The following is an 18618-nucleotide window of genomic DNA, read 5'->3' on the forward strand; positions in this document are numbered from 1 at the left end:
AACATATTACTTAGGAGTTATCGGCGGGAAGTTTAATCATTCCAGATTTAAAAGCTAGTCACATCATTCGAAATAAGGGAGAGTGCTCCTCGAATGTTTTTCCAGATAACAAAAATTGTCCACGTGGCGCACTTCGACGTACGGACACCTCAGCTTTGTAAAGCAATGTGTCATGACACGTTATATATCGATCCTGAACGATACGAAGTCCATGTTAACAAATTAATTATCGCTTATTTGTGAATTCTGAAGTATAGTCATGTTTGTTTGTTTTTTACTCTTTAATTTTAAATTAGAATATTGCCATTCGGTGTTACGTTATTGTATCTTGAGCAAGGGGGCTCGTGTATAGGCACTGCGGAACTGCAGCACCCACAGTTTTTTTTCGATATATAAATATATTTATTAATTTATTTATATTTGCTCGTAATATTTAATTTTATCATCAACAATCCTATACAATTCTCTTATTTTGTATAAAAAATAATAAAAATCCATTTGTAGCACTTAGGAGGGCGAAGGACGCTAGCAGCACTGTGTTTACCACAGTATCATACTGCTAAGCGCGCAAGCATATGCACGTCATAATGAGATGCGAGCAATTATAGTTCGCCAACCGTTTGTAGGTTCCTGCTTCGCGTCTTTCCAAGAATAGTCGATTCATGCTGAAGGGGAGAAAGAAATGAAGGACGTCCGAATTGGTCGCCAACACGCGAAATCACGTGCTTTATAGGTAAAATTTTCCAACTTTTTTCCAAGCAACATAGTTAACTACAATAATCATAAAAGAGAAGTTAATTTTCCGACCGGTAATAATAAACAACTCATCCCACTATACGGACTAATTACCCTATTATCGGAATGGATTCTCCTTTTTCTGAGATGCGCAGAAGTGTCGAAGGATCTCTAATCGGTGGGCGAACTAATGCGTAATGCGGCACTGTCCATCGCGCAGTTCCATTGTTGTTTATATGCCAGTTTGCGCCAATAGTAGAGTGTTGTACTGCTTATCGTGTTTAACTCCATCTCTTTAAATATTTAGACATTACAATTAAAGGATTTAATTATAATGTCCAAAAATTGTAAATCCATTCCTTTAATTACAATTAAAGGAATGGATTTTATTTTTAAATAATTTTGAATTATACTAAACTGTATAATTTTATCAATAATAACCAATTTTTTTTTCGTATTTAATTTTTTAAAAAAATTTTTCCATACTTCTTGATATTTTATCCAAACATGTATCCACTGCACTTACAGTGTGATGTATATTCGAAAGTTTCAGCACCCCCACGATTTCAAACCACGAGCCGCCACTGATGTTGAGTAAAATAAAACCGTACTTGACTTGAAAAATCTTCGATTTGGTCAAATCAGGAATTTGTGTGTGTGTGTGTGTGTGTGTGTGTGTGTGTGTGTGTGTGTGTGTGTGTGTGTGTGTGTGTGTGTGTGTGTGTGTGTGTGTGTGTGTTAGTGTGTGTGTGTGTGTGTGTGTGTGTGTGTGTGTGTGTGTGTGTGTGTGTGTGTGTGTGTGTGTGTGTGTGTGTGTGTGTGTGTGTGTGTGTGTGTGTGTGTGTGTGTGCTATTTTCAGCGTAAGAACAACCATTACAGTTTTAAGCAATCTTATATCTCGAAGAATATCTGACTTCCATTTCCTAGTTGGGTTGGGTCATAAATTCCGAGAAATTTCTTTATCCAGTAAGCGATGTGCAATTTTGTACTTGTTATAGTGATTAATTAACGAAAGAAAATTAAAAAAAAAAAAACTAGCTCTGTTTCATCTCACAGGGTGATTGAGCCCGAGGAAATTCGACAATTTCTTATAATTTAAGAAAACTATGAGTTGAAATCTAATTAAAGTACGCGAAACTTAGCGATTTAATTAAGTATTGTTTCAAGACAGTTCATTTTAAATGAAATGTCTTGAAGAATAAACAGCATTCTTTCGATTGATTTTTTTCTCCTTTTAGTTATAATTTTTAGATATAAGAAATGCGGTAGCAATTTTCAGAAGCAAATATAAAGGAACTTGTGCATCTTGTTTAGTTTATCAATAGAAAGAAATTGTATAGGTGATAAATGGATGAAATTATTCTCATTTTTTCCAAGGTCTTACAGGGAAAAATATCTATAAACAAACCCACGCGATGTATTTCGTTAGAAAACCCTCTTAATGATCAGCCTGTTGAGCACATATTCTGCGGGAGAAAAAATCGATCATGCGATTGAAATTTATGGCACGTTTATGTAAAGTGTTCTAGTTATTATAAGAAAAACATTGCATATGAGATGAGTACTCAAAGAAAATTGAAGTACAATTCCCATAGAGATTTGTTTCTTTCTTTGAGCTGACCAGAAGGGTTTAGTTTAGTAGCGACCTTTAGTTTAGCGAAATTGCATTTGCATTTTTAATTCCTTTTCCTACTTTGTGAGGATCGCGTTTGCAAATTTCATCAACACGTGGAAAATAGCTTCTCTTTATGATCAAAGTGTTTATGATGAATGTGATATGACTTATATGTCGTCGTGTTTCCATGGCAACAGTAGGTTTCAGATATATCCACAAGGTGACAGGAGCAATCGTCTATATGTTTATTCCGTCAGTATTATAATATCGTACATAAATAATACATTTTTTTATTTCTTTAGTTGTTGCTGCATGCAGAATCACTTAAAAAAATAACGTAATTAAAATAACATTAATAAATAAAAAAACGGAATAAAATGTAATATAAAATATAATAAAAATTAAACATAGCATAAAATATGCAACATAAATAATACAATAAATATTATAATCCCTCCGTAGCGCAATTGGAAGAACGACAGTATTATTCGTGACACCTCCAATGAGTCTTCGGACTCCTTGGAGGTGTCACGAATAATAATAATAATGATAATAATATTTATTTATTTATATTTGATCCAAAAATGAAAGAACACAAAACCTACAGCACATCATCAGTGTCGAGAAATAGAACAACAGGATAAAAAAAAATCAATAATTAATTGCAATTCATAATAATTAATGATTAGGTATAATAATTTACATTATTAAGTGCAATTAATATGATAATAAGGAAAAAGGAAGTGAGTTAAACAATATTATATCTAATTGTATTCAATAACTTTTTAGCATTAATTTTAAATAAAATTCAACGTCGTGTCCATTGGAATATTTATACACAATTTGAACCTTAAGTTCAAATTTCAGTTTTTTATTTTTATTTTTAATAATAATTTTAAAAGCCTGAATAGATTAGCCATTTTATTTAAACAGAATACGTCTAAAGTATTATAAATATATTAAATCTTAACTTATGAATATTATTGTAAATAATGAATATTAGTATCGAATAACAGTGTTGCTGGAAAGCAGTGATTAAATTCTATTGTGACCATGTCGATGGAAGCCAACTGTCATCTTTTACTCTGCTCAGAGCATTTTTCTTACGTCTGTCTTGTAATATAAATGACACTTTCTGCCTCATACGATTCCATATTGAATATTGTCAATCTTCATTGTCTGCATAGCTCTCTTATCTACTATACTGTCGATATTTTTCTTCTTTTAGTCTAACACCTTAATGGTAACTGCAGACAATTTTTTGTTGTTGTCATCGACATCGTGCCAGACGTTAAATTCTAAATAAAAAAAAGTATCGGTGTGGACCACAGCTGATATTTATGCATATAGATCGCTGGTCTACTGTATCACCACTGAGAAAAAAAACAGATAAAGGAAAAGAGAATGAATAAAATGAAGGAATATTATACGACTTTAATTTTTCTAATATAGAACTATCAAAACGCTTGATGCACACGTTATTGAAAACTTTGACTTAAAATAATGATAACGCTATTAGTATTACTCCTTCATGGCATTACACGAGTAACAGAGAACGAACAATACTCCAAAACAAGCATTAGACTTCTCTGTACTCTCTCTCTCTCTCTCTCTCTCTGGAAAGAAATTCAACTCATTTAATTTTCTGCGTGAAAGATATGTACTCCCTGAGAATTTTTAACAAATAATCGATGATCTATTTTAAAATTTTATATTACCTTAAAATATCATTAGAATTAAAAATTAGAATAGTTTTAAAATAAAATGAAATATTAAAAATACATTATTTTAAGATTTCTTGATATTATATTATTGCAAAACGAATTAAAATAATATATTTTACAATAAAATAAAAGCTTCGCATATCATTCTTTTTATTCGGTTCATCTACTGTTTCATATCTTATAACAGATGAAATCAAAATATTTTACGTTTCAGATTTAATATTTTCATTTATCAAAAAAAAAAAAAAAAATCAAGAATGTCTGTGGAATCCTGTCGAAATGAATACTAAACATCCCTTACAAAGACCGTTATTGGTTCGATTGCGGTTGCCGATTATAGAAACTTTTTTCTGGGTTTTTCAGCAGTTGCTCTTGTTAGTCGCTTTTTGGCACAAGTAAGTAAACGTTCTCTTCCCAAAAATTTGATCTTTTAACTTCACAACTGATGAAAATCCACCGCAGAACCCTCACTATTTCAAACAATAATATACTGTAACCTGTTAGAGTTTAGCACTACGACATTGGAGAGGTTGCCTGTCGTACTATTTTGTGGTGCATATAAAATCACTGATAGCTATAGTCTGAGATATTACAGTAAGTTGAGACTGGAATCTGGCTACCAGCCATTTTTTTAAACCTTAATTAGTTAATTAGAGATAAAAATAGCTCCATCTATTCCCTTTATTACAAAAATGCTGAATCTTATAATATAAAATAAAATAGTAAATTTTATAAATAAAATCCAAGGATTACGTTAATTTTTTTTTCCTAAATGGGTGAATTGCATAAAATTGCATAAAATTGCTTAAAAGTTCATTGAATGAAGAACCTATAGAGCAAGTTAAACTTTTCAACTATTTAAGCACAGATTTAGTGAAGAATAAAACTATATTGTATATGAAAAAAAATAGCCAAATATACACAATGTTCACACCAATTTTAACATACGGATAGAAATAACATAGGTATCTAAAGACCAGAGACCACAGAAAAAAGAACTTTTGATAAGAAATGAACATATGGCATCATTGGCAGAATGATATTAAACATAAAGATATTAGGAAATAATTGGACGTTGCTAGCATTGAAGAATGAGCAGAGCCACCACCATACCACCTGAGAAGCAGAGTTCGTAGGTGCTTTGGGTCACTTAAAAACAGACTGGGAAACTTACTAAAGCAATTGGTTTTGATAAAATGGTAGGAAAAAAAAAACAGAGAAAGATTTAGATCCAGATAAATTGACACAGAAGAATTCCAAAATATGAAATATGACAATATTGAAGTACTGAGCGGAGTGAAGTTGATACGTTTATTTTTTCATTGCACTTACGTGCGTCATGCATTGCTTTCAAGGCACGTAGCAACCCAAAGTATATTATTAGAAATACTTTATGTTACTCTTTCATTCTTATGTTATCTTAGCACGTACATATTAAAAAGAAATTTGCGCCAAATAACCTTAAGGCTGGAGTTATGTATGCTGAGTGGCATCGACGTTATCACTTTCGCCCTAAGGTACCGTAAAAATGGATGAAATCAGAAATATAATTAACTGTCAATTATAAGTGTTCTAATTAACCAGAATTTTTTCTGATGTACTGAATAATTCTGTACTTATTAACTGTATGTTTTTTTCCTCTCGTTCTTTCTTTGTTTCTGTCTTCATTATTTGATTTTTACGTCATCGTTTTCAATAGCTCCTAATTATTTTCTTTCCATTTCTCATAAGAATCTGCTTAAAATGATAAATTTCGTAAATATTTACGAAATTTACCGTGCTTTTTCCAAAAAAACACAGCTTTTACTCCTACAAATTGAGTTAAAATTAAAAATAAAAATTCGGAAAGCTTCCATTAGTTTAGAATCTCGATTCAATTCTGAAGAGTAATGGAAACGCTCATTATAGTCGGCTCCTTAAGTACGTGTTCAAAATTTTCGCTTAATTAATGTTCGGAAATGCGTATTCCATCGATGTCAATCTACGACCGACCTTTCCTTGATTTTGCCATTCATCATTAGGCAATGCCGTAGAAAATTCGACAAACTTTAAGCATTTGCTCTGGATATTTTAAAAAAGTATAGCGCAAAATTCTTAATGAGCTCTTTCGTTTGAAGATTGTATAATGGAGGCTCGTGCGTGGTGGCAACTCATTGCGTGATGGCATTTGATTTTAGAAAGGTTCGTCCAAAATTGGGATGCCTCCAACTTCTAGGATTTTCTTTTATATTATCAAAGTCATTTGTCGTTATTATTCACAGTTTAAATCGTGCAGAACTGTACATTCTGTTTTAATCTTTAATCAATGCTATAGTGCAGAAATAATCACGAATACTGTTAGCCGGATAACTGATAATTTTCTGATTACTATCCAGCCCAGTAAAAGTGATACTATAAACGAGGACATACATACGGAGATACGCAGCACTTTGAAAGTTAATTCTCGCCGGTTAATTTTCACCACTTCTCTTCCCTTAGTTTAATCCTCATATTCTTCGAATATCCTATATAATTTCTAGATAATATACGATTTTTATACTGGAATTAACCTTACTGTAATCAATCACATATTTCTTAGTGATTTATCCTCCCACATACTGTATATATTTTGTCATCATCATCGTTCAGTGGCTCAACAGTCCTTGATGGAACTTCGCCTTCTTCAGAAGCTTCTGCCAATCTCCCGTTTTCATTTCTGAATTCCTACAGTTTTTTCGATAGCCTTGCCTTGGATCACTCCATTCTTGCCATCTCAGTTAGTTCTTCCAATTTCTGTTTTCATTCTGGCCTAGTCTAGTATCGAAATTCTTAAGTACCCCGTTATTATCCGTACTTATAACATGCCCAGCCGTGCCTAATCTGTTGATTTTAATGTGCTTGATATTATCTATCTAAATAAGTAATCTATATAGTTCATGGTTACATCTTTTCCTCTATACACCATTCTCTTGTACTGCTACAAAAATGTATCTGATAACGTTTTGAAATAAACCTCGGGATCTTTCATATGTCGTTGATAATACTGAGGTTTCAAAGTCATATGTTAATACTCGTCTTGGAAGTATTTTGCACATCGTGAATTTCGTTTCCCTTGAGAGCATGTTCCTTCTGGAAATAGATAGTTCAACTACAATTTGTTCTCAAGGGAAACGAAATTTCCCTTGAGAACAAGGTATGTAAAGGTATACATAATTTCAAATACATATGAAAAAGAATTTGTACTGACTTCTAGCAGATATTTAATCTTATGCTAATATTATCTTACTTTCCCCTCTTATGCTTTCCTTTTATACTCTCTGATATCCTTTTAAAGCACTATTGAACAGTAGGCAAGATAGGGCCTCCGCCATCGAACATTATTTTGATATCACCAGACAACGTGGTTCTGAGTTTTAATCTGACATCCAGTGTTTCTCATTGTAACTTTGAATAGCACAATAAGTTCCCACAATATCTGTGATTCCTCTACTGGGATATATAAGTCACATCTAGCCATATTATCGTATGCTGTTATAAAATCTATGAACAACAACAACATTGTCTATTTCAGTTCCAAACTCACTGCATTTTTAGTGGATTTATCTTGAACGAATCCACATAATGATCACTACCAATAGCATTCACTGCATAGGGAGAAAATGTCACGAATAAAATATTATCAAACGTAATACAGAGAGAGAGAGAGAGAGAGAGAGAGTGCATGAAAGACTGAATCTCTTATAATTAGAGATCAATACCTACTTATCGATAGGCATATGATGCTTAGATTCCATTCCCCTATATGATTGTTTGATTAATCTAGATCTTGGCAATAACTCGACGGATGTTCGAAATATTATGAACCCAGTTTTTGTTAAGTTCTCTGATTGTCTTAGATCATTCCTGGGATTTCTATTCCTTGATATTCCTTGACCTTGATTGGTTCTCTATTTGATACAACGCATAATGTTTGCAAGTATTAACCAGCATTTTATCAATGAGCTACTAAAACAGAACTTATGGTTACAAGGGTAATAGTACGTCATTTTTTAAAGAAGCCTTATAAACTTCAAGGCCTATGTAAGCTCTTCCGGACCAGTATTTTACAAACGTCCATTTTAAGGTGGCATTCGAATCCGCATTTTATATTAAACAAACGAGCGAAGAAACATTCTTCTAATAATAATCCTGCTACTACATGATATTATGTATAAAAGGAAGAATACTGTGATGAAAGTATACCATTATACTTACAGAGATTTCAGTGATGATAAACCATTGAAAGCAAGAGAACCTATTTTTCGAATCGAGTTTCCTTTCAAAAATCTAAAATATAAAAATAAGAAAAAACATATTAAATAATTAGAAAAACAAAAATTAGATGATGAGTTCTAAAAAATCTATATGAAATTAATCATTCGAGCAGTTATTTAAATATTTTTTATCAAAACATAATAAGACAATTACTTCTTGGTTACCGTTATTCAAATTCGCATTACTTCCTCAGATTCACTAATGCATAGACCAATGCGACGTTCGTAATGGTGAATTTAAAAATCGCTGCTTCTAGACTACTGCAATTCAAATTTCATGTGTGACCCCTTATCCATAATTTTCAGTTCCATCCTTGCAAACTTCGGTACACTTGCATTGCTATTAGTTCTATCCATTATCTTTTTTTATTGCTTGTCTTCATAAGTTGTTTTTTTTATTTAAATCTCATTTAAATGAGGGCGATTTATACAGATGTAGCACAGTTTCCCCTCTCGTAAATATGGTCCTGACCTCACAATATATCAAACTTGCCTAGAAAACACGTCAATTGTATACATAATATATTGGCCTTAGAATCTTCAGCGCCATCTGCAAAATACAAAATAATTACGATTTTTTTGCCTCTGTTAAAAAGTGCATAACATTAGACCAGTTAGACGAATACAAGGTTTAGGTGATAGCATCGATAATCGTACCATACAACACATGTTATACATTGATTGTCAGCTAACTGGTGCATAATAGAAAAATTTTAGAATGGTATATAAAGGTAGCGAGCAATTATTTAGATGCTAAGAAAAGTAAAAATAACTCATAGAAGAAAGGTATAAATATTAAAATGTTTAAAAATGCCAAATCTCACAGTCCATTTGATCAATTACATAGAGTATGTCAGAAGAAACACAAAATACTGCAGCATTAGGACTCAGCGGAAAATTGTATGAGGTGAGAAGGAAAATATACTCTGGAGGGGGAAAAAGCACATAAATTCTATAAGGGATAAAATCATTTACTACTAATTGCAAAGAATAAGATTAATAGAAGAGGAAAGAACACACTGACAGGATAAGAAGACGAAGAGTGGAAAGGTAAGGCACGTGGCAATGATAATATAGCAAGTGAAATGCTATATTATCTTAAGACAACCAAAGAAACTGCTGCTGATAAGTGGTAAGGGAATTTAAGAGACTGAAAGGATACCCGGAGATCTCACCAGACGTGATAATTAAAGGGAATAGCCTACTGTGAGCAGTTGCAAATAAAAGTGAAACTGAAAATAGGTTAAGGCACACAAACACGTTGGTTTTAGAAGAGATTAGGAGTATCACATTTTTACTTTAAGAAACGGTGAGGTTTACTTTCTGACAATCATTGATTGGCATATGAGAAAAGTTACAAGTTGTAAGAATAAGAATTAAAAGGAATCCTGTGTGACAGTTCGAAGATCTGGATTATGCAGACGACTTAGTTTTGACATAATCAAAATCCACTGATATACAAGCAAAAAGCTTGTATATCACTAGCAAGTAGTTGTATAAAATCAGCTGGAAGGTTGGTCTTGAAATAAGTGTCAATAAAAAGTTCTTAAATTGAATAGAACATACCACAGAGATGTTAAAATCAATCAACACACAATAGAAGAAGTTAAGATTTTACATAATTTACGAGGGTGGTCTAAAAAGTTCTCGTCTCAAGAATTTCAAGATTATTTTTATATTTTTAAACATATTCTCCCATAACACTAATACATTTATTCCAGCGATGCTTCAGCCCATTATACTGTCCCTGTAGTGGTTCTCAGTGACATCTCCAAAATACCTCTCTACAGCTGCAATCACCTCTTGATTCTAAGAAAAACGCTGACCTGCGAGGAAGAGCTTTAGTTTTTGGAAGAGATAGAAGTCAGAGGGAGCCAAATCTGGAGAATAGGGTGGACGTTCTAACAGTACATAGTGCAGATCCCTTAATTTTCTCATTACCAAAACACCCTTGCGGATAGGTGCATTGTCCTGATGAAAGATGATTCTTTCTTCTGCAAACCGGATCTTTTCTCACAAATTTTTTCGTCTAGTCTGGTTAAAAGATCGGAATAATATTCCTCAGTTATTGTTTTATTCTTTTCAAGATAAGCAAAAAGGCCTTTAGCATCCCAAAACACCGATGCCGTGACCTTTCCTGCTAATGGAACCGAATTTGTCCTCTTTGGGGCTGAACAATCGGTTTCTGTCTCCTGTTTTGACTGCTGTTTGGATTCTGGTGTATAATGATGAATCCAAGTCTCATTGATAGTAATAAATTGACGCACAATATCAGTTTTATTCTTGTTAAAATGCTCCAAGCAACGTTCAAATATTTTCATGCGAGTGTGTTTTTGATCTGCTGTGAACAAGCGTAGCACCCATCTTATGCAAAGCTTTTTCATTTTCAATTCTTCATGCAAAGTATATTCCTATGTTTTGACTCGTCGATCATCCAATACCATATCATGCACTTGATCAATGATTTTTGGTGTTGTTACACTTTTTGGACATCCTTCACGTGGATCAGCTTCGAGGCTGGTATGGCCAAGTTTAAAGTCGAAAGTCCATTTCCTAATTGTCGAAAACGAAGGAGTAGAGTGACTGTAAACTTTTATGAACTTCGAATGAATTTCTTTTTGGCGTTAAACCTTCTTTTACAAAGAATTTTATAACCGCACGATACTCGATTTTATCCATTTCAAGGGATACAAACAACACTTTTGCTTCAGACAACTGTATAAAACACACTACTTGATAAAATGACTTGCAATTTCACATGGATGCTTATGACAGATGTACATACTTAGAAAAAAAAATCTTGCCGATAGTATTGCCATCTATGGTCGAGTCTGAGAACGTTTCATACCACCCTCGTACTTGGGAATAAACGTAAATACTGAAGGTGGAACTGACAGGAATGTGATGCGAAGATTGACAAAAGCAAATATTGCTTTACGAAAATTGAGTAATATATGGAAATCATCAAAATACTATAACAAAACCTTTAAGGAACCTCAATAGAAATGTTAGGAATGTTAAGGCAGTATTATTATATGGATGCATGGAAATTAACTAAAAACATAAAGCTAAATTAAATAGTTTTCAAGCAAAATATTCACATGAAATATTAAAAATATCTTGGCTCCAACGTATAGCAAATAATGAAAAGCAAAAAAGTATCACCAGTGAAATAATAATAAAAAAACAGTTGGAAATGGATTGAATATGTACTGCGAATGTACAGTAGAGAGATCCTAAGAGTAACTCTGACCTGGCTTTCCGAAGTAAAAAGGAAATGGGGAAGGCCTAAATTAACTTGGCAGAGAATGACAGAACATGAAATAAGAATGGATTGGTGGGAAATTTAGAGAGAAGCAGAATTAGATGCACAAGACAGAGGTATCTCGAATTAAAAAAAAAATCTCGGTTTTATTTGTCATCTGGCACGAAGAAAATAAGTCGTAGTAAGTAGGTGCACATAAAGCTTTTGGAATTCAATTGTTCGGTGAATTCCTAACGTGTTTTGGTAGTTTTAGTAACTCTGAGCTACACCCATTCACTCTTGTGTAGCCATACAAGACATTTATGTGCTGTTCCATAAAAAGCAACGAATGTTCCTTCTGGATTTGTTATATCCGATTCATGTGCAACCTATGCAACCTAGGAAAAAATAGAATCACGGAGAGATAATCAAAAAAGATATGAGAGAGAGAGAGAGAGAGAGAGAGAGAGAGAGAGAGAGAGAGAGAGAGAGAGAGAGAGAGAGAGAGAGAGAGAGAGAGAGATATTAATATAAAATATTTGTAAATCAAAAGAGAATTTCGATTAAGCTTTACCAACATTGATAGTCAGATATTCATCATATTGTCAAGTATTTGAATAAAGTCAAACTCTAGTTCGAAAATTATATATAATTGTGAAATGCTAATAGACATTATATACCCCCTATTATACAGAAACATTGTTTCGGTATAATAGAGTTATATAATGAATGTCTAACGAAAATAACGAAACAATGTCTATTATTTTTTTTGGGGGGGGGGGTGGAGATGGACAGACTCCTTGACTCTTTATCCCTTCATTTGATTGAATAAAATCTGTGGATGGGGTGTTATTGAGCTAAAAAGCTTTAGTCATGGCTGGGTAACGGCAATAGCTGAGCCTCAGTTAAAACTTTATTGGTTACAGCATTGCCATCCATTAACCTCCCCACGATGTTACATCTGCTCCTAATATAACTTATAAATTCGGTATGAATTTATGAAAGAATGTTGGAAATATAGAATAAGATAGTCAAAGAAAAACGTAAATAAACCCTTTAACTTCACCAAAAAATGCTTCTTATTTTTGCATGTTCAGCTGTTCTTACAAATATTCAGACAGCAGTTTAGGCAGAAATGATAAAAATCCATACATGTTGAACAAGCAAACGCAAACGAAGAACGCTATGAAACCAAAAAGTTTTCAGTTACGTCAGCATAATAAATCTCTCACCTTGCAAACGCCTCATATAATGTAAACGTTCATTTCCATTGGGAGAGATATGGATGGTATTTTTATTCTTCTTGACTGAAATGACTAGTTTAATTCTTTCTTTGCCGAGGTGAAACCTTTAAAGAATAGGTTCTTCAAAAAGTCATGACTGTCAATTTCTCTGTGTTTCTTACTCTTATATATATATATATATATATATATATATATATATTTAGAAAAAAAGTAAATAACAAGACATTCAATTAAAATTTACAAATGAATAAACAAAAATACATTTACTTACAGTGATCTTAGATTTGCTAATCCCATAAAAGCATCCTTGTAAACAACTTGCAATTTATTATGTCTTAGATCTCTGAAAGCAATGTAAAAACGATGTCTAAGCATTAATAAGCATAATGAAAAAAGCAATATTAATTGTTTAATTAATAGGCTCTAAATATTTCAAATTAATCATGAATGGGAACTTACAGTATTCTGAGCCTCCATAAATTCCAAAATGTCTCATTCGGAATGCTGATAATGGTATTAAAGCTAAGATCCCTGAAAAAGAAATAGATGAAATAAAACTTCTCTCTCTCGCTGTGTGTGTGTGTGTGTGTGTGTGTGTGTGTGTGTGTGTGTGTGTCGCTGTCTCGCTGTGTGTGTGTGTCGATGAGTTCTTGGATCCTTTAAATAACAGCAACAGTAATGATAATAAGAATATATTCGATTGTTATAAGCATTATATTTTTATAATATCATAAGAATCAGAATTTAATCAATTTTCTTAAACATTGTAGAATAAAAAAGCATTTTCTAATAACTATAAGAAGAAGACTGATTTACTCTAACTTTAATAAATTTAAACATAAGCATATTAATAACTTTTATATATAATAAGAAATTAACCAGTATTTGCAAGCGAGACATCAACATATACCTTTTCGTTTCATAAACATTGAAAGCATAACCATATATCAGGTGTTTAATTTATACTTATTAATTATTTCAATTAATTTAATTTAATATATATATATATATATATTTTAAATTTAATATATTAATTTATTAGAATATTTCAAAATAAAATAAAAACAAAACTAATTTAATAAATTATTTGTATTATTACACATATTTTAAAATATAATTTTAATCAATGAATTATGTTTTAAATTATAATAAAATAAAATAAATTTTATTAGGTTTATTATATCTAAGCATTTGAACATAAGAATTTTTATGTTATAAATAAAATAAAAATAATTTCATTAATACGCCATAATACTAATATTTTAAAATATATTTTTAAGTATGGATAACGTCCTAATCCTGTGCCCCCCCTCTCTAGGAAGATATGACGCAAGGTGGATTCTCGTTGCCTTCCTTTCCACAAGCATTTTTGATTGTAGCCATGTGTGTTCACGAGGCAGGTTTGTCTGTTTTGGGGAAGAATAACCCGAGTTTCCGGGTGAAAAAAAACCTACCTGTGTATGAGACCGGCTAACTCACCTTTAGTCGAAAGAGACCACTGTAATTTTATTAGCTTATTATACTTTAGCATTTGAAAATAAGAAATTTTATATATTATAAACATTATTCCTTTATATTAAACATTCCATTATTTTTTTATTTATTTTATATAAATGGTGCAATTTTTCCTAAATGTTTTTAGGAAAAAAAATTTTCCTAAATGTTTAATTCTTTATTATTTTGTAATGTAACTTATAGAAAATGCTTATTTGCTTTTAATATATACGTCATAAGTCTTTTGATATTTCGTATTTGATGCAAATATGTTTACATAATTAGTAAATAAATAAATACACAGCAATGCCTGTTATTTTTCATTGTTTAAATGATATCGATGGAATGAGAAGTATGTCGATAGCAAAAAAAAAGAAAAATATAAAGAAACTGAAAATAATTGCTTAAGAGTTTTAAAAATAGAAATAAATGTGACAAATTTTAATGTTCTAACTGAAAAAAATCATTTAATTTTTTTTAATTAATGTCATCTTTCACGTTGAAACCGCTATGAATATTTTGACCGGTTCAAGAAGTTTCTTAATAGTTTACAATCTACTACGAGAAACAATTAGAATTAATTTTTTATATAAATTCATACGAAGCTTCTCATGCGTGCTACCGAAACATTAAAATATCCTGCAATCACTACAATGTTACTATTCTTATTGAATAGTTAAACGCTCATCCTGCTAGGAGAAAAATAAGAGCATTTTGCAAGCGTTGCTAAAGTGAAATGACATTAAGAATTATCTTACGGCGAATTCATGTTGCCAAGTCAGATTTACGATTACTCAACAGGAAAAAAAAAGCAATTTCTCTTAGAACCAAGCTCAGCGTTGACTGTTTTAGCAACAACTAACTTTTATAAACGTCAGCGGACCCGAAATAAGGCTGTTTGGGTAACTCTCCTTTCTCTTAGCTGAATGATGATGACAGCTTTAAGGGAATTAACATCTTTACGTCTTAGATATTTCTTGTCTTGTAATTGTAATCTCTGGATCCTTCGTGCGATTTTCATTACTTAAGAAGTTGTACAATCAAAGAAATCTCACTACTTAATGAATGCTTTTCGGTTAAAGAAAGCTTACAGATGTTATACATAACTTAAACGAATAAAAAAAGGCACTTAACAACTTTTCCGAATAGCGCTGTAACACACAAACAATAATAAATAAATCCCTTTAATAGTATGGGTTTGTTCTAATCCCGCATTTCCATTTGTCAAATTGTGAAATTCAACATTACCATTTAGGGATTAAATGAAAATTAAGTTGTTGTTTTTTTTCTGCTATACTTTCGTCGAATTACGAAAAATAATCGTACATTCTTTGATATGATCTACTCAGATATTGTATGCGAATTCTGAATTTCTCCCCTTAAATAATGCAGTTTCTTAGATATTCTTAGCTTTTTCTTAGAGATAATTCTTCGATAAAGCTGTTTTCTTAGCGAATTCTTGGATGAAGCTTTTTTTTTAATCTTTGAAATATCGAAGAAGATAATTCAAAGAGTTTTATTTTTTTTATAATGACAATAAGATTGTTTAGGACTACACACGTGATCATCAAGGTGCTGTGATTTTCAGTAAACGATGCATATTATTGGGTTGGATTATCCCTGCTGTGATTCTTTACGTATAGAAATCTTCGATGCAAACGATCATTCAACTCGTATTTCTTAATCATAGAAACCAACTCGGACCATTTCTGTTCAGTTACAGCTATCATTTTAACAAAACTGCCCACACTCAATCTCTCTCTCTCTCTCCTTCACTTCTTCCTCGACATGTTTCTGAGCGTTTCTTCTCACGGCCCCATTTTCAATACATTTCTTATTTTCATTCTATCTAACCATGTTGGTGGTCTTTCTATTCGTGAGATAACGGGCAGTAATTCTCAATTAACTAGATCTATTGTTTGAAAGCTCGTCCAATTCCCAAGTTTCAACGAATTTTTCCGAGTATCTTTCTCTTATTAGAGTAAGAAAAGCAACTCTATCAAAAGTCGACACCATCGTCTAATTGTCTAGTAAGTCGTAACTTCAGACAATTTCTCGGTTCTCTGCTATTACGAACATCACAAATAATACAGCAAATTGTTTTTTAGTAATCGATCGTTTTTTTTTTGTTGTTGTCCAAGTTTCTAATAATTCTTTCACAAAGTGGAAAATTATCCAGCTCTCATCATCCATAATGAAAGAAAAATGGGTTGATATTTTTACCTTATAACCATAACCAATCTAAAACGTTATGTATTTGTTTAAAATATCTGTATCTCTACTGTAATTCCTTATCTCTACTGTAATTCCTTAAAAGCACACTTCCCAGGTTAGAAACACCATAAGTTGATAACATATATTAATTATAAAGTCGTAATTTAGCAACTGGTGTACATTTATTTTCAAACGTTTAAAATGAAAGAATTAAGATATATTAAATTATTTTAGCTTTTTAGAAATGAATTTATAATTTACATCAATATGCTTAAGAAATATCTATTAATAATAAGAGCAGGCAAACAGGTTGTTGACAGAACAGAGAATAGAAGTCTCTCTTTGCTTTCTTCATTACCATTACATTACACCCGCGTATCGTATTTGTTCAATAAAATCCAGGAAGTGCATATAACTCCTGAGAATATCTTTTAAGACATGGTTGTTATTTTTTACCGCATTCCTGACTCTTTGCAGTATTGTACTTTTTAACATTCTCGGGATTGGTAATAGGAAACTGTGATGTCGTTAAAACGATCTTCGTTTTAACGACATCATGATGTATTGAAGTATTTTTGTATTGAAAAGTTGATGTATTGAAGTATTTTTGACATTCTGAATATGCAAACGAAAGATAATGTTCGAAGCATTTTCAAATATAAACGAACAGGTTTATTTAAATATTTCTTGATATTTCTTTCCTCGTTAGTCGAGTTTTTTTAAAGCTTCCTTGTAGATTATTAGCGATTGCATAATGTACGTTTCGCAGAGGACCCCCCCCCCCCCATAGTCTTGTAAAACGTTAAAGAGTAGTGTTTCTTTAGCGGATCAAACAGGGGGAGGTCAGCGAGAGCAACATTAGGGCTATGAGGAAGCTGGTGAAGAATTCTCCCATCCCGTGAGACTCAAGTGTTGTTCGTGATTCCACTTTGTTGGTGTGACTTCTGAAAATTGAAGAATATAAAGTAGAGGTACCAGAATATTCTTTTGAATGGAAACACCTAAATACTGAAACGTCCCATGATATGAATCGATATTGACAATGACGGACGTAGGCCGAAAATCGACGTAAAATGTTTCCTTTGCTATTCCAAAAGAAAATGCAGGACGTAGCCATTTAATCCTAATGAAGATCCCCATTATGTGCAACGTTTTGTTTAAAATGCAAGATATCACGGATGAATAACCAGTTTTATACGATGAACATTCGTTTTTCGAATAGGCAATTCTATCCAGAAAACACATTAAAAATTATTTTTGTATATTTGCATATAAAGATGAATTCATTCATTTTTGTATTCTGAAAAGTTCATGGTCTAAAATTGGTGAATTTTAAATAGCAATGACGTTCGACTTATTTTTGTATTCTTCAACAATTGCATTACACTGCATAAACACGGTGTCATGTTGTGTTAAATTCCATCTAGCACAACCCCTGGTGTGTCTCTCTCTGACAACAATGAGCAACAGGACTGTGTTCTGTGAGCTGCTAAATTATTTGTCTCTTAGAACGTGAAAGTTGATAGCAAAGAAAAACTTAAACTACCGCATGAAAAATTAGACGAACTTCCCTCATTCTGCTGCACACATATAAGTCGCGTTATTGTACAGCCAGCGTTAGTTTGTTGAAACCGTGTTGGGTCTAGAAAAATAACGTCGCACAATAAATCACACACGAGGAAGTTTTTCAGCTTAATTTAATTTAAGTGCTTTGAGATGACTACGCTAGTTTTTTCCTTTACCATAATCGATTTTTAAAAACTTTTCTTAATGTTTGTTCGAACCACTAATGCATGTAACTATACATTTTGTTTTTTACTGCAGTTATATGATACGAGTTTTAAGGGATCGCTTCTTTAATTTTGGTGGTGAAAAATGTACTTATCGTTACGGAAATCGGAGTAAAGTCTTTATGTTTAGCCAACTAAATCATGGAAAGGAATGTTGCGCAGTTTCATATGGATTTTAATGTGATTTTAATTTTACGATTACTGGAGATAATGCTACAGTATAAATATTGTAAGAGCTCAATCCGATTTTCAGATAATCATTGAG

The 18618-nt window shown here is 32.1% G+C and overlaps 1 protein-coding gene across 1 annotated transcript in view; it reads right to left on the reverse strand.

The window, feature by feature from the left end:
• Window positions 1-18618, reverse strand: part of LOC150094841 (G protein-coupled receptor GRL101-like) — a 186431-nt gene that overhangs the window by 27410 nt on the left and 140403 nt on the right. Inside the window, exons 16-18 of the mRNA XM_090411676.1 lie at window positions 13315-13386; window positions 13127-13198; window positions 8309-8380 (exon numbers count right to left, since the gene is read on the reverse strand). Coding sequence (XP_090267802.1) covers window positions 8309-8380; window positions 13127-13198; window positions 13315-13386 — 216 coding nt within the window. The remainder of the gene's footprint in view (window positions 1-8308; window positions 8381-13126; window positions 13199-13314; window positions 13387-18618) is intronic.

This window comes from Typopeltis vanoorti, chromosome 21 (genome assembly GCF_054136105.1).
Source record: "Typopeltis vanoorti isolate ZY-2024b chromosome 21, IOZ_Tvanoo_1.0, whole genome shotgun sequence".
NCBI lineage: Eukaryota > Metazoa > Arthropoda > Arachnida > Uropygi > Thelyphonidae > Typopeltis > Typopeltis vanoorti.